The sequence below is a fragment of the Manis javanica genome, chromosome 1 (genome assembly GCF_040802235.1).
Source record: "Manis javanica isolate MJ-LG chromosome 1, MJ_LKY, whole genome shotgun sequence".
Classification (NCBI taxonomy): Eukaryota; Metazoa; Chordata; class Mammalia; order Pholidota; family Manidae; genus Manis; species Manis javanica.
Window position 1 is genome coordinate 211770089 of NC_133156.1, and position 22302 is coordinate 211792390.

Sequence of the window (22302 nt, forward strand, 5' to 3'; positions counted from 1 at the left end):
CTCTTAAGGTTCTTTTCCTGGCTGAAGATCAACGTGTCTAAGCTTTGAACCTTCTCTTTCGTGGTTTGAGGACAAATTCTCTACAATTCAGATTTGCTACTTGTAACATACAGTTCTATTAATTGATCTTTTGCTGTAAGGGACGTTACGTATGGCCTTGGGGTTTGGGGAAGACACGTGGCAGGACAGAACTGGCCTCTAACATAGTGTATGTTAGTCTAAGAACACTGGAATGAATTAATAAGCTAAATGCCTAGGAAGCATAAAATTCACATCCATATTACATGCTCAATATTATACTGGGGCTATTATACTGGGGGAATGACTTCAAGGTAGGAATGTTTGTTCTTATGAAGGTTTATTTTCCTCCAAATTTGTGTTTTTCTGTAATGCTGTGAAAAGTCTTCATTTCCCTCTTCCCAAGTGTTGAGGTTCAAAAGCCAGCTCTTAACCATAGACTAATCTTCATCTCTTCAATGTCTTGTATGTTGATTTAATTTCATATGTAAGTATTTATATTAGTTTTCCTCAGGGATTTATACATCAATATATATATTCCTACACAGATATATACAAGCTTTTCATCCTCACCTTACCACTTGACAATACAACTTTAAGTGTGTTTTACACAGCTGTTCCTTGGTCAAGGTCATTTGCAAGAGCAAGTCGGTTTCGGAAGAAATCTTGTTTGGTGGGTGAAGGATCCATTGAGGGATTCTCATTAGTTTTTTCCCTGTATTCTGATCCACTGGACCTAAAATCTCAGCACACAGATAAAGTACAGGTTGATTTGGTTTTAATTGTTTTCAAATATTTTATCTATCCAAATTGTTTTGCATTTGTAAAACAGTTGCCTCCTAGATCTGGAATAATTTTCACTTCCCCTGAACGTCATGGTTCAGGACATGTGTAACTAAGATTTGTACCAACATAAAGAGAATACCTTTCTAAGTGCTTTATGGGGACAGTTGTGTATGTCAGTGTAAGATTTTGTGAAATAACACTGTAAAGGGGGAATAAAAGGACAAAATTCAAGAAATCCTATTTTTGATTCAACCAAGTAACTACCCCACAAATTACCAAGGCCCTTAAGTTAAAAATGGATGGAATTGTTCTCTACCAAGGTTATCAAGGGCCTTTACTGAATTTGGGCATTACATTACAAACTCTAACTTTTGCTTGTTTTCATTTTTAAATGAAAGATTTATTGAAGCCAACCACACATATTTGCTACATTTGGTAGAATGCAGAAATTAGTACAGTTATCATATTGAGGAGATTCTATAATCTCAACCACCACAAAGAAGACCAAACCCAATCAATAGTCAACAACCCAAATCAGTTCAATTGAGTCCCCAGACGAGGGTGCATTCTTCCTTTACCTTGTTAAGCCAGTTGGGTAATCCATTCCAGCTCTGTACCTTCTCCAGTTTGTTCATGTCAGAAGTCCCTGAAGGGAGGAGGCTTTCTGGAAATAACCTCTGATAAGCTAGGCTAGGGCTCTTTGGCTAGTTTAAACTCTGAGCATACAATCGACAAAACTAGCCCAGTGACTAAGAACCAGTATCAAAAGACCTCATGCAGGATGTATGCATGTGATGTTTGACATGAAGTTCTTTGTCCCAAGCTCCTATACAACTGAGCAAGTTCTCCATATGCTGAGGCAGAGCTTCCACTATCCACAAAGGAAGGATACGTTTTTCACCATCATTGGTATGCTATAAATCCTCATTGTTGTTATTAGATAAGTTAATTATGACTCTATCATCTACTGAACTAATTGGGCAGAATTCAAACATCTCTTTATATTATTCAGGGAAAGAAGATGAACCCACACAAAGCCTGAAATCCTGACGTCTGGAAACCTGATGGATTGACTGATTTGTCTGACTTTTCACCTTGGTACTGGGATCACAGATGAAGCCATAGCTGGCCACCATCCTTGCTACTTCTCATCAGTAAGGACCACTTTCCACTATAGCGCAGGGCATAGGGGAAAACTATTTCCTCTCTCTACCCCAGTACATGTGGGTACTCATCAAATAAGATGGTATCTGGGTGGGGTGAAAGTGCCTTTCCTTTTCAGAAGCCCCCTCATCACTTGCCCTTGAAACAGCCTCCACATGTCCCACCCTAAAACTCCAGGCCTTATCTCAGCTCTCAGAATTCCCACCTACCACCACCTCAAATCATCCCTGATTACTACGAGTTGTGCCCAAAATGTTACTAAGTTATATTTTTGCCCTTTCTACTCTTTCCCCATATCTTCTGTTATCCAGAAGGCTAGGAATACCTATAGTTTTGTAGGCAGGAAGTAGGAAGCAAAATATGAATCTTGGCTGGTATTTCCTCTGAGTTGTTCCCCAACATGGCAGTTTCTCCTCAGAAGTCATTAGTCAAAACTTGAAATATTTACCTCACATTTCCCCATTTAGCTATATCTGATCTCTCCAAAACCCAATGTCATACTTTGATGGTTCCAACATGCAACTGTTTAGTGTTTACCTGGAAATGGGAAAGCTTTGATGTCACCACCAGCCCCAAGGACCACAGAAATCTTCACCAGTTGCGTTCCCATTTCTGAAACAAATGCCAAAATCGCCCTGTCTAGTTTTCGAAATCCACAAACTCAGCTTAGTTTTTTTCTTTTTTAACTGCTCTTCTCACAAACCATCTCCAGATGTGTGAATTTCTCTGCATTTCTTGCTATTAACTATTAATTTACTAATGGCTAATTTGCTAATCTTTTTCAAAATCCAGCATTCTCTTGTAGCCATGACCAAAAGCTCATTTTCATCCTTTTAAAGATAATTTTACCTGATCTCCTTATAATGCTCACATGGTATGTAGCCAGTTTGACATTTGGGCTGTTCCTAAGTGTGGCTCTTAAGCTCTGATGTAATGTATATCTAAATTGCTGGAAATGATCTGCAAAATATAGGAGAAAGGGCCAGTGTATTTGCTTTTATTCCCTTTCTCTATAAAACAGAAAAGGCTTTTGAGCTTCTGGGGCCATTCTGGCTGACTGCAGGGCAGCTAAAGGGACAGACAGGCACTTGCTCATTAGGCTACAGGAGCTGCCAGTACATCCTGACACACAGCCACCCAAGTTTTGATAGAAAACAGACCTGTTGCTAACTTACATTCATTCACCTGACAAAGACAAAGAGAATAACAAAATCGGGTAGGTCATACAACTACAGATTTGCTACAAATAAGCCGTGAGACTGTTTGGAGCTGGAGAAGGGGGGGATTGAAATCTAGTGCAGCAGAACCCTCTGAACTAAGAAGGGCTGGTTTTCTGACTGGAAAGACTGTTCCCCTTGAAAGGTTTAGGAGACATGCATGTGGAGAAGTATAAGGGTGCAGGAAAACACCCATCCTGTCAGCCAAATCAGTCAGCCCTGGCAATCAACAGGGTAACAAATGACCATTCATTTACCATGTATTTGTTGAGTGCTGTGTTCTAGGTACTAAACCTCGCAGCTAGGCTACCCTTACATTTGGACTGTAATCTCCAATTGGCTAGAATCATTTCTTTTACTTGTTTTGTGCTAGAAACAACCTAGTACACTGAGACCCTTAACTTCATGACTGATTTCAAAAGACCTATTGAGAAACACTTGAAATCAGGTTTAAGTAATCTAAAATGCCTTCAACCATCCCCTTCAATTTTAAAGTTATATAGGAAAATAAGTGGGAAATGAGAGAACCCCAAAGTGGGTAAGAATGGGAGGTGGGGTAAGGACTTGAGATAGGCTTGAAGGAGGTAGAGAAGAAGGTGAGGGTAGAATGATCAGTTGATTCATTAGTAGTCCTGCCTTCTGTTACCTGGTCTGTTCCACAGCCGAGGCTGGGCATATGCAAAAACAGCTGATAAGACCCCAAAAGAAGACTATTCACTGGCATTCAATTATATATGGGCCTGCAGAAGTGCTCTCTCTGTATGTGGTTAAGAAAATAGAGAGGTTTTGATGTGATTGCTGGAAGGAGGGTGATGACTGGGAATGATTGACTCTGAAGCATGAGTTAGAAAGTGTTAAAGGGGAAGAGAGCGGATTAGGAAGGAGGACTAATCATTTGGAAGCCACATTCTTTGTCTTCCATTCCCCCCAAATCTGAGGATAAGAGGAGAGAGCATCTACATTCCCTATCCCTAAACTTCCTTACATAACCCTCTCCGCCTCTGCCACACCCTCAACCAAGAATATGTATTAACCTAAGTGCAACCTTTATATATAAAGATGAAGTAGCCTCAGACTTCGGGATAGTCTAGATTTAAGTCTTTGACAGCCTCCATATAGATCCTTCTAGAATGGAATTGTTTGTTCAAAGGCAGGGGGTTATGGATTCAGTCCAGCATCAGCCTATCACAGTAGATCTGTTCCTGGCTTTTAAGAATCCTCATTTAAAAGTTTTAAAGTCACTGAACATTTCCAACTTTATGATATGCAGTCTTATTCCGATCAACTCTGGGCAGCCTTCAGGGACATGTGACCTGGTATCTACCCAGGACAAATGTGCCTGAGATAGAAACCATCAGAGGGTCATCCATTTCCCAAAATATCTTGGGCATTTTACAGGATTTTTTTTAATGATGTCAACTTGACTCTCCCTTCTGAATCCTTGTGGGTATGAGCATTCGGCCCTCCCCGCCTCAGAGGGAAGAGAACCCTTTCTCAGGTTTTCTGCTGCATCTGGCTCCATGCCTAGCTTCATCCCGAAGCAGCATTCTGGGTGTGTGGGGCCACCAGCCAAACAAGCCCCTATGGATACAAAAAGTGTGTCAGTGTAGACAGGAATGAGCCTCCAGAGGGCTGTGGGGGAGGCAGGCAGCCAGCCCCAGATGTGACACAGGGGACTTTTTTGGCACTGGCCCATTTGGACCTCTGAGGCCAGGCTCTGGCATGGTTCCAGCACCCAGGATTAACCACTTCTTCAAGTCACAGGGCTTGCTGCCAGCCTGACCTCCCAGCACAGAGGAGGAAAATGAGCTGAATGTCTCCTTCTGGTTCCTCCCTGTGCTGTCCACGTGCCTTACTTCAGAGTGCAAGTTCCTACATAATGGCCGGGTGATTCTGAGTGATTCCTAAACAAGTATCTCACCCAGTATATGCACACAAGAAAGAATGCTTAATTAATGAGAAGGGCGTGTTCTCATCAGTTGGGCCATTGACCTTTCTGTGCTATGCTGGGGCTTCCCTGCCCTTCCTTTCTACCTTAGCACAATGGAGCAAACTTTCCATGGTTCTTGGAAGAAAACACTAAGAAGAAGCTACTCAAGCTGCTTCATTATCCCATGCCAAGTCCTCCAATTGCCCACTGTGGCACCCTGGACACAAGGTGATAAGCAAGCGTCACCTGATGGCGCTCACAGCCATATGCCAGATGTAAGAAGCCAGAAAGCCTGCTGGAGGAAGCAGCCACCTGTGTGGCACCACCTGTGTTTCCATTCCTATAACACTCCAGATTTTAAATACCTAAGCAGTGCCAGGATTGATGGCAGTAATATGATTGGGACTGGTTTATGAGAAAGGATAAGGGGACTAAGGGGATCCATTTGGCCCTAAAATGAATCCCAAAAAGCTGCAAGAGGACTGAAAGCAATCAACCAACATGAATCTGAAGAATCCACAGCAAGTCTTCAGCACTAAACCTAGGGCTGGGGGTGGGGGGACTACAGAAAGATAAAACCTGGTCTTCTACATGGTGAGTCCTTAAAATTATAGGTCCCAAAGTCATATTAATTGTTTCAGGTGTTAAAAAGATGTGATTACTCAGACTGATCTACAACAAAGTCAAACTACAGATAAAGCACATCTCAGCCCTTGAAAGGACTCAGGTGACTATCTCAGTCCATCTCCCCCCAGTGTAGGAGTCTCTTTCCTGGCATCGCTGATTATCACCTAGTTTCTACTTAAGAAATCCCACTCCTCCACAAGGCAGCCAGCTCCCATTCCAAGGAGCTGCATCTTTTAGACAGGTCTTCCCTCTTACTCATCACTGCTAGTTGTGCTCCTGCATACAGGCTGAGCAGTCGCTTACATCTCTCTGATGAACGGCAATTTGTAAAGGAACCAGTGATGGATCCATGGGTCATTGTTTTCAGGCTGTCATTATAAATTGTATAAATGGCAGTGGGCAAAAGTGGCTATTTGTTTTGGGAATACTGTGGTTTTAAGAAAAGAGAAAGACTCAAGCAGGTGCCCTTAGGATTTTGGAACCCTTAGAGGGATTTAGGAGCCTAAATCCCAAGGTCAGGCTGGAGAGCCGTCTGCTTCCATGTCTCTTCTCTCCTGTCAAACCTGTCAGAGGCAGGCACTGGGCCGGGGAAGATCTATGATCCTAGAGAGAGGGATACAATTCCTAACTCCCCACCCCCTCAATAAGGGCATCCAGCAATAGTCATGCATGCATGCATGGGGCTAACTTAGCAAAACTGGAAGGGGACCTAGCAGAGCAGGGCTGTGTCTGATGGCAGCACTGTTGTTCTGCCTTCCTCTTCCCCTTCTGCCAGTAAAAGCAGGAAGGGACCAACAATCAGAGACCCACTAATCTCAGTACTACCTCCCCCGTGGGAGTATTAGACAAACCATCAGAAAAGTCCTCGCTCCAGGCCTGCTTCCAATTCTTCCATCAAGACCATGATCTAAATCAGCCAGTAACCTGTACCCTCATGGAGAAAGTGATTTCCGTGCACTTCCTCACTTACCAGCAATTCTCCCAAGGCAACAATAATCTTTGTTTAACTTTTCCATCCACTAAAATATGAACCCTTGCTATTTAAAACTGACAGCAGGACCCTCCTTTACCAAAAGAATCTAAGTAGCAGGGAATCTCTCTTTAAGAGAGAGGGAAGTAGGCCTGAGGACCAGTGGGGCCAGAGACAGCCATCTCTCGGGCAGGCAGTGGCTGGACTGGAGAACTCTTTTACGGTCAAATGCTAATGCTCAGTTCTCTCTTCCTTCCATTCCATGCTTGATTACTAAGTCTGCAGTGCTGCTAAGTGCTAGTCCAAATGCCTGGTGTTTGATTCCATACAAGGGCTTAGAATTAAAAAGGACCACAGAAGGAAAAAGTCATTTTTGTGCCTCCCATGGAGCTTGGAAACTCCAGTTAGGTGATTTTTTTAACTAGGACCCAAGCCAAATCCCTAGCATAAGTCCCAATAAACATGTACTAGCATCCAGGATAACTAGTCCCCTATAGGCAGAAGTGCTGAGATGCCACAGAAAACTTTCCACGGGTGGGGAGATTGTGATGGAGCACCCGTCACACCCAACTCCAACAGTGGATCCCACTCCTCCCAGCCTGCAAGGGATATGACTGTTACCAGCTCATTTCCCAGGGGAACTTCCTCTGCTCACTTCTCTCAGGACACATGCCTTTGGTAACAGTAACGTAGGGCTAAAAGATGAAGAGGCAGTGGACAGAGCTGAGTTTGTTTTTACTCTAGATTACAACAAGAAACATCTTCACCTGGCAGGAATCGTGGCTACTGGGTGCAGGAACTGAGCTTGAAGCAGTTGTATGAAATCAAGCTACTTGATACTTATTAGTGTTAAAACCTCAGGACTTAGCCCAAAGGGAAATGAGTTAGAATGCTGTCTTGTCTAAGGGCTACTCACTTCTTTTTAAAGAGCTTGCGGAAGGAGCTGCGAAAGCCCCCTTTCTGGTCTTGCCTGGGGTTTTGATCGCTGAAAGATGTCTGCTCGCTTTCTCTTTCTTCCTTGGGACAGAATCTGGTGGCGTCTTCTAAGTGCATCTCCTGAAAACACAAAAGAGGGTTGTTCTTTTACTCTTTCCAAAAGTTAACATGTGTCCTGACTATGGGACAATTTTTAATTTGGTCACTTTCCCCTCCTGCCCCAGAAGACTAATGGTGGACACCCTATTCCCACTAAAGCAAACCTAGGCTAATAAAGAAATCAGTGATTTTAAAGAGAGTAATTTTCTGCTAAATATAGAAGTATTTTCTATGTATCAAGGAGAATAGTCTAGAGTAGGATTATGATATAACAATAATTAAAGATCAGGAAATAAAGTCAGCAAATGTTTCAAGAGTATAAAACTTAGTCTGGCACCAATAATGTCTTGCTTGCTCTATCTTTGGATTTTTCTTTCTATAAAACAAGGAAGTTCCCTGAATGTCATACTACTTTTAAACTCATGTTCCTAACTCTCCATTTTAACTATAAATGAGGGAAGGTGTTTTTGAAAAATCGTATCTGTTTAGAAGTAATGTCAACTAGTACTTTCAACCTGCAAATATGGCTTTAATAGAGTTTTTACAATTTTTGATCCATGGTATTTGGACTGTAAAAATAAATTTAAAATAAGGCTCTATGTTTTGTGAACTCTCTAGTTTCTTTTAAAATGTGAGATGTGTTAAATAAAGTAGATGTGCATATAAATTTATATTCCTTCTGAACAAATATTTACTTTCATGTGATTGAAATGTAAAAGCCACCAAAAATAGCTGCTTTATTTTGAATTTAGGAAGAGAACCCAACAAGTCAAAGCAAAAAACACTGTGGAAGTCTCATGATCTGGATGGGGGACTGCTTGCTGACAGAGAAGCAATGAGTCACGGGGGATAAATTTGTTCCAGGAAATATATGGGTTTGACTTTGAAACCCTAATTTGGGGTTGTAGGAGATCTAGGGATTCTCTGATATTCTACTAAAATTCATAACTAAACCATGGAGATCAACATTTTGATGGCTTAGTGTGGTGTTTCTCAAAGTGTGGTCAGGGGCTACAGGATCAATAAGGGCCTCTATTTAGAAATGTAGATCCCTGAGCCCTACCCCAGGACTTTCTGAATCAGAATCTCTGGAGTTAGGCCTAGGTAATCCTTATGCACACGCACATTCTGAAAACCTGCCCATCTGCAGTGAATGTTTATATGAATCGCCTGGAATCTTGCTAAAATGCAGATTCTGACTCAGAAAGTCTGGGGTGGGGCCCCAACTTTTCATTTATAACAAGCTCTCAAGTAATACATTCACAACGAGCCCCAGGGTCACATTTTGAGAAGTGGGCTTTTCGAGATTATTTAGTAACTAAACATATCAGTAGTTTAAGGAAATCTTTCTGTGGAATCATGTTCTTGATAAGATCTTGCATCTTTCTACATTCCAGACTTTACAAAGCATATTCACAGACTCTATCTTATTTGGCCTCATCCTCACAACAATCCTGTGAGGTGGGTAAAGTATGTATTATTTTTACAGGTGAGAAAACTGGAGGCACAGAGAAGCCAGGTGAACTGTCCAAAAGCACAGAGTATTTGGCAACAGAGGCAGAACTAGAATTCCAATCTCCTGACACCTAGTCAGGTGCTATCTGCACTAAAGGATACTGTCTTCATCACTCTTAGAGAAAAAACACTAAAGACTTAGGTTTGGCTGGCTCTGCAGGGCAGGGATGGAAGATACAGAGTATAGGTGAAGAGATGCAATAGCAGGAGCTTTGCACATCTCAGTAGGAAAGAGCTGACCCCTTTAAAGACAGGGCTTTTGAAGGGTTAATCTTTTGCAACTAAAAATCCTACTCTGCTCCCACCTCAAACTCACACAAACATGTACACCCATGTACATATATACACAGACACATACATACATACATGTACATGCTACATCTACAAACACACACACACACAGCCTCTGCCCACCTGTACTCTGCATGCCACCTCTCTAGGATTCTCAACGATCAACACCTTCTGAGTTTTTAGAAAGAAAAATTTAGTACAAAAACAGAAATAAGCAATGTGAAGTTTAAAAAATTCACATGCTTAAAACCTTACTGGTAATTGAAAGAAAAAATGCCTCTTCTAACAGACCTCCATTTGACACCTCCTTAGTGTCACTTTCTGAACTGACCTGACTCAGTCTGAGACTGTTAGGGGATGAGACTGACTCTCCAGTATGTCTGATTCACAGTCCCTAATATATTATTGTTTTCTGTTATGTCTGATAAACAGCCACAAATATTTTACCCATTGTTTGCTTCGCAGATACATTACTTGTTATTTTTGACTGATGGTTTTGGCCTGGGAATTACTGAATTCCCAATTTCTCACCTATCAACTAAGAAAGAAAAGACATTTCTGTGAACATGTGAATTGAAAGTATTCTTTGCAGCTTAGCTATATACTAGTTGGAGGGTTTTGTATGAAAATCTCTGATCATCCTGAGTCTCTTTGAATTGACACTATTATTTTCTTTCTAGTTCCCTTGTTCATAAACTTCTAAACTTTAACACATGCCTAAGATTTATTTGCCTAAGAAATTTTGTCTAATAAAATTTTTAAAGTTCAGAATTGAAGGTCAGAGCCAGAAGGAAATCTGAGAACTCTGAGAACCTCAGCAACTTTAGCTGAGCACACTAAAGTCCTTTTGTCCTCTGCAGGAACAAGACACAGGCTTTGATTCCCACAGTCCAGGTGGGCTACAAGGGCCAAGGTTCATGACCAAGCCCCATCCTGTTCCTCTGGCCTAATGTCCATCACTTCCACCTGGCAAAGTCTTTAAGCAGAAAAGCATTACCCTACTGTTTTTTTAAAGGCCCATGAACCTTTTTTCATATTCCCCTACCCTACTCTTCACCTAGCTGACTTCCAGGCAGTTTAAAAATCAGATTCAGACATTCAACTTCTCGAAGAGGACTTCTCTGACCACCACCACCCCCAGAACGGTTTAAATACCCTTCCCATGTGCTCACTACAGCTTATTATAATTTAGTATTTCTCTCTCCTCTCTGTACTAAGCCACTGGTCCTGGAGGGCAGAGACTAGGGGCTATTTCTGAACTCTTAGCACTTAGCAGAGCCTGGCGCCTGGCAAGTGCTCACTGTTTGATGAAAAAAATGAATGAATGAAAGGAGTCAGTGATACTCTATCTGTTACCACTCACTTGGAAATGGGAATAGGTGGGATGTAGAGCCCTTATTTCTCTGAAATCTCCTTCTAACCTAAGCAAATGATACCCAGAGCTTGATGCAAATGATAGTGCAGATGAAGTCAGTCCTGGACTATGTCATTTTCAAGATGTACCACTACAGAGCTTCCCTGTAAACCCTAAACCACTTCTCAAATACTGTTAAACAGAAGGACGGTGGCACAGGTCAGAGCTATCCTGTCGCTCTGCTTAATCAGAAATTGCCTTTGTTCCAATCACATGCAGAGAAATTATTTGCTTAGACACTACTAGTCCTTTCCTGGATATGTATTTAAACACCTCTTCAAATGACCCAAGTCTTGCAGACACCAGGGTTAGGCATCAAGCCACTACACATTGATGTGGAGGCCAAAGATGGTGTGAGTCAATGTTTCCTTGGTTATTTTGTGTTGTCCCGTCCCACAGGAATCTGCAAAGTAATGGGACACCCTTTTCCAGTCGAAAGAAAAGGGAACAGAAGTGAATTTAGTTTTTCAGGAACTTTGAGGGTGTCCACAGTGGTATAGGGCGACTGGCCTCCGCCCTCGTCACAAACGGTCTGGTGCAGGGTGGGGAGCAGAGTGGTCTGGCACAGTGTTTAATGTTTTGAACATTTATACAAGGAGGTGTGCCTAACAGGCAGGGGAAGAAACAGGCCTGGGCTGGGGTGTGGTGCTCTGAAAGTGAAGGGCAATTCTGCCACAGCTTTAGCAGGAAGGCAAAGAACACCCCGAACTCTAAGTGGGGGTGATGGTGTGCTCAGGTCTAAGAAGAGCCAAGGTCTGCACGACATGCCCATGTCCCGTGCTGCAGAACTGGCGCTGGCGCTCGCCTTCGAAGGCAACTGGGGTAGCACCGCAGCGCCCAGCTGGGCCTCCGGCCCCCTCGGCAAACTCTCAAACTCGGTGTGCCCAGGCTGCCCACTGGAGATCTAGGCCCGGGGCTGCCGGGGCTGTGGGTTTGGGTTCGGTTTTACTTTACCCTCCTTACTTCCAAATAGGTCTGCTTTTCGCTTTGGGACCTCTGTTGGGGGAAGAACGTCCTGGGCGCGCCGCGGGCGGCGGCGGCGGCGGCGGCCGGGCCGTGCGGCGGCGCGGCGCGCTCGGCCTTGAGCGGCGCGCGGCCGCCGCTGCTGCTGCGCGTGCTGTAGAGGCGCGGGGCCACGCCCTCGGCGGGCGGCGCGCGCGGGAACTCCTTGAGCGAGCGGCTCAGCGGCTTGGCCTTGCCGTGCGCCTGCGCCGCCGCCTCCAGCTTGTAGGCGCCGCTGCTGCTCGCCGGCGACGTGGCGCTCTTGGGCAGCGGCTGCAGCGCGTGCTCGGGCCGCTCGGCCTCCAGGGCGAAGCTGACGGGCCGCAGGAAGCAGATGTCCAGGCTGGACTCGGAGGAGGCGGGCGAGCAGTTCTCGAAGAGGGCCGGGGCCTGGAACGGCTCCTCGTCGTAGGGCGCGGGCAGCGCGAAGATCTCGCCGCCGTACTCGAACTCCTCGTAGGCCGCCGGCACGAAGCCGCGGGCGTCGGGCAGGAGCTCGGCCGGGGCGCGCAGCGAGCGCTCCACGTTACTCAGTGGCTCGGCGGGCGAGGGCTCGAAGTCCATCTCCGGGATGGCCTGCAGGGGCCCAGCGAGCGCCTTCACGTCCTGCTCGGCCGCACAGAACTGCGCCGGCGCCAGGAGGCTCTCTGGCCTCTCGTGCTTTCTGCCCTCCATCTCCCAGTCACAGGGCTTCCCGGGCTGCATGCTCTCCATCAAGCTTTGCTGTTGGCTTTTCTTCACTGGGGGCATCAAATGTCTTTAAGGGGGAAACAGAATACAAAAGAGATGCTTACGGGGTTTATTCGTGCTGCAAGGCCTGGAGCAACAACAGGCTTCCTGCCCAAACTGCCAGTTCCTCTCTGTGTCTCCCCTCCGCCCCCCAGGCGCCTACGTGTATTAACCTACCATGCTCCACAGGCTTCTCCCATTAAGGAGTTCCCACGAGCCCTGGTCCCCCAGTTGGGAGAGTGAAAGTAGTCAGTAAAGCGGATGCCAGAAGTATACATTTGAGCAAGGAGGCCCTGCGTAGGAATGGCTGGCGGGCCCAGGACAGTCATCACTCCCCATGTGGAAGCCCCCACCACGCGTCAGGGCCCCAGGTACCTCTTATCTCTCTTCTTTACCTTTTCTGCTCTTGCAGAGTCATGCAAGATAATGAAAACAACCTTTGTTCAACTCATGGATCTTCACGTTTAAGAACAAATTCCTAGATGAAGTAAATGTACCATCTTGAAAACTGTTGAAACTGGGGTTGGTATATGGGCTTCACTGTACACCTTCCTTTTGTTTATATTTGAAATTTGCATAATACAAAACTAACAAATTCCTTGTGGCTATAAAGCATGCTGTATATTGCCTCAAACTTCTACCCACGAAAACCAAAAAGTCTGTCACTCTAAATATGCTCAATTTCATGGAAGGTTTTTTTGTTAAATCATGGAGAGTGAATTATTTACAAAGGATGCTAAGATAGCATACCCATCAGACTGTATGTAGTCTGCTGGTTCCTTTGGAATTTAATTGCCACAAATGTGAGAGGACTACTTTTACATACACTGACCAAACTGGTTATTCTACTAGTTTGTTTATTCAAATTTTATTCTACCACAAAAATGCATAAAGAATATAGATGTAAATGCTAACACTGAGTATCTTTGTCTGGTTATCTTAAGATGAAAATTAGGTCTCACACAACAGAGGTGAAAAAAAATAGAAAAATGAAATACTGACCTGAGTCAAATTTTCTTTTGACTTGGAAGATTGTTTTTTTCTGATTATTTGTCCAAAATGCAATGTCAGGCATCTTGTTCAGGCTGGGTATAATCTCTAGGGACTTCATTCTGGGGGCTCTATTTGTTGTACTTTAAAGATGATAGTTTTATCATTGTTGTAAGAGCTTTAGTGATCCACAAAGTAAATATTTACTTCTTGCCTATCTCTCTCCTACTGTCCATCCAAGAGATTTCTTTTTTCAGTGTGGAGTTCTCTCTCTATAGGACTTCTAGGATTTTTCTCTATAGGAAGAAAATCATCTAGGGCTATATTTATAAAAAGATTAATGTCTGTTAGGTTTCAGAATGAACATGGAATTTCTCCCTCTTGCCTCTCCACATTTGCACTTCCATCTCTGACTGATAAAATGTTCTCAGTTTTAAGAGATGAGAGCAGAAAAAGGAAACTATTCATTTTGCATTATTGATCAGTTGCTCCTTCCAGTGATTGCAATTGGCATTCTAAAAACTAGTGATTAAAAATTGAAATAATCTCAATTACCTACCTCTTGGTTCATTGTAATTTTAGGAAGGAAAAGTAGCTTCTTGCATGACTTCTAAATTTTCTTTAAAATACTAAAACCTAAAGCAGAAATTATAGAATAAAAAAGGAGCTTTGTGAGAATTGTCTGTGTTTGTAAAGTGAGAATTTAGAATTCTGTTTTGGTTTCCCTTATCCTTCCAAAAGTCCTGATTTCAAAGCTAGCCAAACTTTGTTATCTTTCAGAAGTAAAATGAGTTCCATATATGTAAGTGGCCTAATCTTTACCCTAAAGATCCATCGAGAAGTTTGCTGAATAAGAATCTAGCTTAGTGTGCTACAGGGTTGTGTGCAGAGAATTTAAAAAGCTGTCAGATACATCCATTGCCCAGAACAGCTTTCAGAAAAGCTGTCATAAATGAACAGAGCTTATGAAGTCCTTTTCTGAAGAAGCTTCAAGGAAAATTGGGAAGGGCTAAACAACATCTTTTTTGCATCACCTCAAATTTATTTCTCTTTCTCAGAGCCCAGACTTCCACTGACCCCTGACTAGGACTCCCTTTCCACTCTGTCTTTTGGAGACCTAAGTGGGTTCCAACTCTTCTGAGGGGCTGTAAAATGCCTTCCTGCATTCTGGCACTTTCTTCTGCTTGATCATTGTCCAAACCCAAAGAGACTCATGTTGTAGATGGACAGTCATCATGGGTGGTTAAATTTGGGGGAGTAACCTCCAGCCTCTAGGCCTAGCTCTTAATATTATGCCTTCCTCTGTGATCCAAGCCTTGGGTCACCTGCTTGCCATATACAGGTCTGGTGGGGCAGGAGGGAAGGTCATACTCCTAATCCAGGCTGGCCTGCTACCCTGTACAGACCCCCTGGGACCCAAGGGCATTGCGATGAACCTTTCCACAGCAGCAGGTGCTTACGTGATAGCAGGGCCAGAACTGGGAGCAGAAGGGTAGGGCTGCAGCATCTCGTCTGAGTGGATCCCACTGTCACGGACGGCCTCGGGGCCTGCAGTGGGGGAAGCATCTTGCCCAGCATTTGCACACTGGGAAGCCAGGCCTTTGTACAGCTTCGCCATGGATGACCTAACAGAATGGAAGTAATGATTCTCAGGGTGTACAGTGGGATATTGGCTCTCTGAACACACACATTAATTATGTCAAAAAAGATAGGGAAGTAACATTTCTCAGATAAAGGTCAGTTGTGAATTTTTTCTCTCTCTCCAGGGCCCTCTACAAACCAAGTTGCTTGCATAATAGGAAATTGAGATTGGGATGCTGATTAATTGTCTAAATTGAGCTTGGGGAAGAGAGGTAGTATGGGGAGGTATCCTCCACTAGAGAATCCCTGGCTGGAGAGAGAGCCTCTTTTTCTGGTCTGAAGCACCGGCAGAAGTGATTGTTTTCCTCACTGGGTTGGGATGAGTTTGAAGGAAATCAAGTCATTAGTAAGCTCTGCTGTGGACTCTTCTGTTCCCTCTGAAGTCCAGATTCTCCCTAATCAGCCCTTTCTGCTGCTTTTTAGCATGAAATCTGTTTAACCACCACCCACTCCTTTATTTGTTTCATTTTCATCCACAGTGTTTATCACCATCTAACATCCATTAACTGGCTTTCTAGCTCTAAAAAGTAAGCTCTCTCCATGCAGCAAAGATTTTTGTCTTTTTTTCATTGTAGTATATTCAGTATGTTGAACAGTGCATGATACAGAATAGGTGCTGTAGAGAAAGTGAAGGTTTCTATGGCTACAGGATTTTCAACTGGTCCTGATTGGCTTGGTCACTAAACACGTGTGGGCAACACGTTGTTATTGACCCTATATAAAGAGCTCCACCCAGTGCTCTGGGCTGCTGCATGGCTGCAGGGCTGCAGGGCTGTGTGCCTGCAGGAGAATAGCGGCTGGAGTGGTAGCAGCACCAAGGACAGAGATCAAGAGGGCTCCGGCGGTAAAGAGGCCCAGAGGCAGAGACCAGTTTTCTGCATGCAGACTTGCTCTGAGTGGATGAGATTCTAGTGATTGACCTGCTACCGTGGGAATAAGGTTGGGTATAAACCTTTCACCCCAAGAATGTTCCACTGTCATTTATCTGATTATTTGTCTGAAGTGCAATGCCAGGCATCTTGCTCAGGCTGGGTATAGTCTCTAGGGACTTCATTCTGTGGGCTCTATTTGTTGTACTTTAAAGATGATAGTTTTATCATTGTTGTAAGAGCTTTAGTGATCCACAAGGTAAATATTCACTTCCTGCCCATCTCTCTCCTACTGTCCATCCAAGAGATGTTTTTCTGTGTGGAGTGGTCTCTGTAGGACTTCTAGGATTTTTCTCTATAGGAAGAAAATGATCCAGGGCTGTATTTATGAAAGGGTTATTATAAAAAAGTCTCACTGAACCCATAGTGAACTTGCCCAGGGCTGAAACCCATTGGCAATACAGGTGCTTAATAAATATTTGCACAGGTGCTTAATAAATATTTGTTGAATTAATGAAAGAGACCACATTCTGGCCTTAAACTGCATCTTTAAACCTGGTAAGTTTCAAGAAACTATTTTCAAGGTGGTTAGCAACATAGATAAGAGGGGGGTCTACATAAGCAGTAGAGTGAAAGTGCTAATTTTTCTAACCTGAAACATCAGGTTCCTCCCTGTAGCCAGCTTGGCCACCTTTATTTCCCTCCCCCTCTTTTCTTCTACCTCCTGTCACTGCATTTCAGCCATTTAACAATCAATGTGGTTTCTTGTGAGACACCAACATTTTGCCTCTGTTCTCATGAACTTTTGATCAGCTCTCTAGACTGCCCCATCAGATCCTTACTTCTTGAGCTTTTTCCGTTTCTGAATAAGCAAATCCTCATTGCATTGAAACAGCAGGGTGTAGTGTGAGATAAATACTCGAAGGCGCTGAACACACACAAGAAGTAGGTAATAGTCAGGGTGTTCCTGCTCTGTGAACTTCAGGACATTCTGGAGGGAGGAAAAAAGGAAGCAGCATTGAATAATTAGAATGAAATTATGTTTTGTCTCTTCTGCACCTTACCTTGATCTTTTATGAGGGTTTGGGAGCCATTTAATCAAAACAATACATATGGCCAGTCTAATTACAAACTGAAAGGTCAAGCTTGCTGTTCTCTTTGTGCATCACAGCAAGGGAAATAATAGTCATTATTGCTCTTGTCTTGAGTTGGATGTGAATTTAAGATAATTCCATCTGAAAAATTAGAAGGATCTACTAATTAGATCTCTGAAGTAATGGAGCCATTCTATTCTAACAATTACTGTCTATAGGCCATGCTTAATAACTCAAACAAGTCAGACCAAGGTGAAAACATGTGGCATCAAGGCTGGCTGGAAGGGAAGAGATTTAGAGGAAGATTATGATCAAGCCCTGTCTGGTGGTCCCTATTACATTGCCTAGTGTGCTATAGTAGAACATGCATGCTGATTGGATTTGGGAAAGCTAATATTATTGAGTGCTTCCTGTTGCCAAGCACTAGCCCTTTAAATATATTTTCTTCTGTAATTTTTACCATGGCCTGATTGGATAGATGAAATTGTTTCCTCCATTTAACAAAAGAGGAAATCAAGGTACAGCTAAGTAATCTTCATTAGGTCACACATCTAATGAGTAGCAGAGCCAGGATCTGACTCAAGTCAGACAGTAGAATAAGGACTCTGATTTATCATACTCCTTGCAAGACCTGGGTACAGTCTTAAATTTTTTTCACCTACTAGATATGTTAACTTGTCCAAGTTTCTTAATTTCTTTGGCTCTCCATTTCCTTACCACAAAGATGGTAATATGATACCCATTTCATGGGATTGTTGAAAGGATTAAATATGATAATTATTGTGACAAAATGATTTTAAGTTGTAAAGCCCCATACAATTGAGTCTTTTTGAATACTGACACTGGGCTATTTCTACCTGAGATAGGTCCCATGCATTTCTAAGATGCTCTTACTGAATAATTCAGGAAGATCTGTCAGCAGTTAAGCCAGAATAGGTGGATGGTGGGAAGAAGAGGGGCTGACAGGGGTGTTCATGAGCCTCTCTCAACTCTGCTTCCTCCAGGGTCCTACAAACTTTGTGGGAAAATTGTGTGAAGTCAGCTTGTCAGCCTGTTCATGCTTCTTCTGTGACATAAGACATAAGAAACGTATGGTAGACCTTGGACTCAAGCCAAAAGGAAGTAGTCAGAATAGCAGTTAATGGGCAGGTGTGGGTAAAATTATAATATTTTCAGATATCTTGCCTGACTTTAGTGTATCTGCATATCAACAGGCATTCCTCAGGGGTGGGAAAAAGTTCCTCTCCATATCAATGGGTAATTACCTGGGCAACCAAGGGCTTATCTGAACCTGAGAGGTTAGGGGGAGTGCTGGTTTGCTTCTGCTGGAGCAGGAAAAAGAAAAGGTCCTGGACTGCAGTTTGTAAGTAATAAGCGGGTTTTATTTCTCCCTTTGACTGATTTCAGTTTTAGAGGTATTTTGTCCTGGGATTTCCTTTCCCCGGAGTTACAGCAGGTTATATAGATATTTCTTAGATGTCGGGGGGCTGGGGTGGGGCTAGGAAGTACATTTAGATGACTGCAGAACCAAGGTGGAAGGGTCTGAATATGTACTCAGAGACCAGCAGAAGCTGCCATAGAAAGATCCTGGATCAGCAGAGTGGAGACTGCTGGTAAATGAAGACAGAACTTCAAAGGTAGGCATCATGGATGAAAAAGTTTTAGAGACTGAGACTTAAGCATATACCACAAGGTGGGTAATCATAACAAACTAAGTCATTTAAATACTTCTTAGAAATACTAATGAGCCCTTCCTTGACTGTTTACATTGTTACTCAGTTGGAATCCAAAAGCAATAGGTTAACCTGAAATCAGTTTGGTGGCTTGCCCAGCCATGCCTACCTGCAGATGTATCAGATATTCAGGGATGCGCTGGACTATGTGAAAAAATAGTGTGTATATGTCAGATTTAATCTCTTCATCACCCTGAATGAAAGAAAGGTAGAGTCAGTCTTCAGTGTCCCTCAGCTCTGGCTACAGAACCCCAGAATCAATCCCACCAGAGTAGGAAGAGCTAACTCCCAGAGCATTTTCCTCCAGAGTGTCAGGAAGCATTGATTGCTCATTGGAGAGGCCACTTGTTTAGTGACATGCTCAAGGAGATAACTTCTCTAGCAGGGAGCATATCATATACTTCTTTTGAATCCACCCAACTTTCCAAAGTACCCACTCCTCCCCCACCCCACCTTAGCACAGCACAGAGAGAAGTGGGCACTCAATAAATTATATTTGAGTTGAATGAATTCAATAAAGTCTCCGGTAAGTAATCATTACATCGGTTTACTAAAAGGCACTACAGGTGGATTGGACTGGAATGAGAGTGGGGAAAGAGTGTGATTAGAAACTGGTCAGCTGGCCTGGCAGCAGGAAATTTGTTGGACTTTCTCCATGTCCCTTCCCTTCCCTTCTCTTCCATTCTCTGAGTACTAACATGTGAGAGGCATCATTCTGTGCTGGAAATAGTGAGGGTTTAAGACAGCCCCTCACCTCTTGTGAAACTTGGTTAGCTTTTAACTTAAGGGCTTCTGATATGGTTTCTTCCTACTGACCAAAATAACAAGAATTGTTATATATTTTTATGTGCTTATTGAGCACCTAATATATCACTGCAGTAGTAGCACTTAAAGCTACATGACTAAAACCACTTTGTGATCTTATAAACTGACAGACACAAGCTGACTTGAGTTTAATATTCAGATTCATATTTTCTGACCGTGAAAAAAGAAAATCCTCTCATACACTGTGCAAGCTGCACCCTGAAGATCTCTGCTTAGTATACCTGTTTACTTTGTCTAAACTTCCAGTGGAATGGAGCAGAGGGTGTGTAAGGTGGGGCAAAGACCAAAGCAGAGGCAGCTGTCCTTGAGTGGCTCCTTTAACCCCAGCAAGGAGAGTCTGTGGCTCTGTTCAAGCCATTCCCCTGCCCCTAAAGACAAACTCAGAGTGCATGTGCTGTATTTCCTGGGTGGAAGAGCAACATCACACAGATACACATGTAACCAAAGGGCAGTGAACACTGCCCTTTCAGAACTTACCTCCTTCAGAACAACAATGTGAACCAAAGAGATGCATTCAGGCAGGTCCCTCAGGTAGGCAACATAATAATCCAAGAAATTATTCTTGAAAACAAACACAAAAATGCATGGTAAGAGCCTGGGAACAGGAATGATAGCAGCTAATATATTTATAGAATCATGTATATCAAAAAGGAGTACTTTGCAGAGATTATCTTAATCATTAATATGTTTTCAGTCTTGTATTTTTTTTTAATCTTTTTCATTTTAAAGTATCTATCAATCCCTGTGGATCTGGGAACCAAACTCAGTAGCCCTACTTTAATAAGGAAAGCGAAATCATAAACCAAGGAAGTGGGGAGGAGTTATGTAAGATGAAAAGTATTTTTAAATTGTTAAGTGATAAAAATGCATGTTTTGTTTTTAAATCACTTATAATTTCAATCATCTACATCCAAATGAGGAACTTTGTCCAACCCACCTCATAGTGCCTAGAACAGTGGTTCTCAACTAATTGCCTATTTCCACTATTGCAAATTCATCTATGCAATATGCCCTCAGGAAAATAATTCTCAGCTTCCAAAGTTATGTTCCCATAGCTATAACAATTCTCAGCCAAAGAAAGCATACTAAATACAAATGAGTGAAAGTGCTATTAGAGGGAAAGGATTACATCTAATCTTTAATTTATAAGCTTTGTAGTATTACCCACAGTTGAGTATCATTAATATACAGAGGTTGATTGCAGGCAAAATCTGGCTTGCAGATCAATTTTAATTAGCCCATACAATATTTTTAAAATAAGAAATTTCCCACAGAGTTCTGGAATTCTATCTTCTCTTAAAATATGAGAAGACCTGCCAATTCTAATCTTTTTTCCTGAATAATAATTGGATGAAGCTGAGTGGCTTTTCCCTGTAGAAAAGCATGCATGCTCCATGTAGCTCACTTCCCAACAGTCCATGTTCAGCTCACTTCTACTGCTTTATATGACTACCTGGTCCTGTAGGCATTTGATTTTGAAATTCCTGGCCTTGATCATATTTTCTTTGTAGAACATTTCAAAACTTAGTACCCTTTCTATAAGGAAGTGAAAACACGAAACATTAAAAACAAATAGCTGAGGCGGAGCCAAGATGATGGCGTGAGTAGAGAAGTGGAAATCTCCTCCCAAAACCATATATATTTTTGAAAATACAAAAAATACAACTCTTCCTGAAAGAGAGACCAGAAGACACAGGCAACAGCCAGACTACATCCACACCTGCGAGAACGCAGCACCTCGTGAAGGGGGTAAGATACAAGCTGCGGCCCATTGGGACCCGAGTGCCCCTCACCCCAGCTCCTGGCAGGAGGAGAGGAGTCAGAGTGGGGAGGGAGAGGGAGCCCAGGACTGCTAAACACCCAGCCCTAGCCATCCGCACGGGACCGGAGACACATAGTGCGTGCATGGGCTGCTGGAAACTAGGGAAACAGGACAGTAAGACCTGTGAGTGGGTCCCCGCAGCCAGTGCCCCTGGGACAAAGAAAAGTGAGTGCTTTTTGAAAGTGTTAAAGGGACAGGGACCCCACAGCTGGAGGAAAGCATCCTGGAACACTTAGCCCAGCAGCTGGGAATCCCGGGGAACTCCAGGCGCCATAACCCCCTGGGCAGCAGCACAGCTCAGAGGCCCTTCATGGAGATAAACAGTCTTCCGGCCGTTTCCCCTCTGTTGTGGCTTCACCATATTGGAGCAGCAGCCTCAGGAAGGCCACACCCACAGCAACTGCAGAGCTAAACTCCACAGTGGCCAGGCAAGAATCAGAAGCCCCATCTGCGCGCAGCTGCCCAGCACAGGCCGCTAGAGGTCGCTGTTCTCCCAGGAGAGGAAGGCCACAAACCAGCAAGAAGGGACGTTCTCCCAGCTGTCACATGTGCCAACTCCGCAAACTCTCTCTATCGCCATGAAAAGGCAGAAGAATTGGATACAGACCAAAATCACAGAGTCAACCCCTG

The 22302-nt window shown here is 43.4% G+C and overlaps 1 protein-coding gene across 7 annotated transcripts in view; it reads right to left on the reverse strand.

Annotated features, from left to right (window-relative positions):
- The window catches only part of ARHGEF33 (Rho guanine nucleotide exchange factor 33), a 121944-nt gene that overhangs the window by 45660 nt on the left and 53982 nt on the right, over positions 1-22302 (reverse strand). For 3 of the 7 annotated variants that reach the window (XR_005058778.2, XM_073214162.1, XM_037009332.2), the window contains exons 12-18: positions 20328-20411; positions 19135-19218; positions 17041-17189; positions 15149-15313; positions 11922-12726; positions 7629-7768; positions 592-754 (exon numbers count right to left, since the gene is read on the reverse strand). Coding sequence is in view for 6 of the 7 variants with exons in the window: in XM_073214162.1 (XP_073070263.1) it covers positions 625-754; positions 7629-7768; positions 11922-12726; positions 15149-15313; positions 17041-17189; positions 19135-19218; positions 20328-20411 (1557 nt within the window). In the remaining variant the exon portion in view is untranslated. Of the gene's footprint in view, positions 1-591; positions 755-781; positions 2581-7628; positions 7769-11921; positions 12727-15148; positions 15314-17040; positions 17190-19134; positions 19219-20327; positions 20412-22302 lie in introns of those variants that run through there. The other 4 variants (XM_037009339.2, XM_037009338.2, XM_037009340.2 and 1 more) reach the window with 4 other exon arrangements.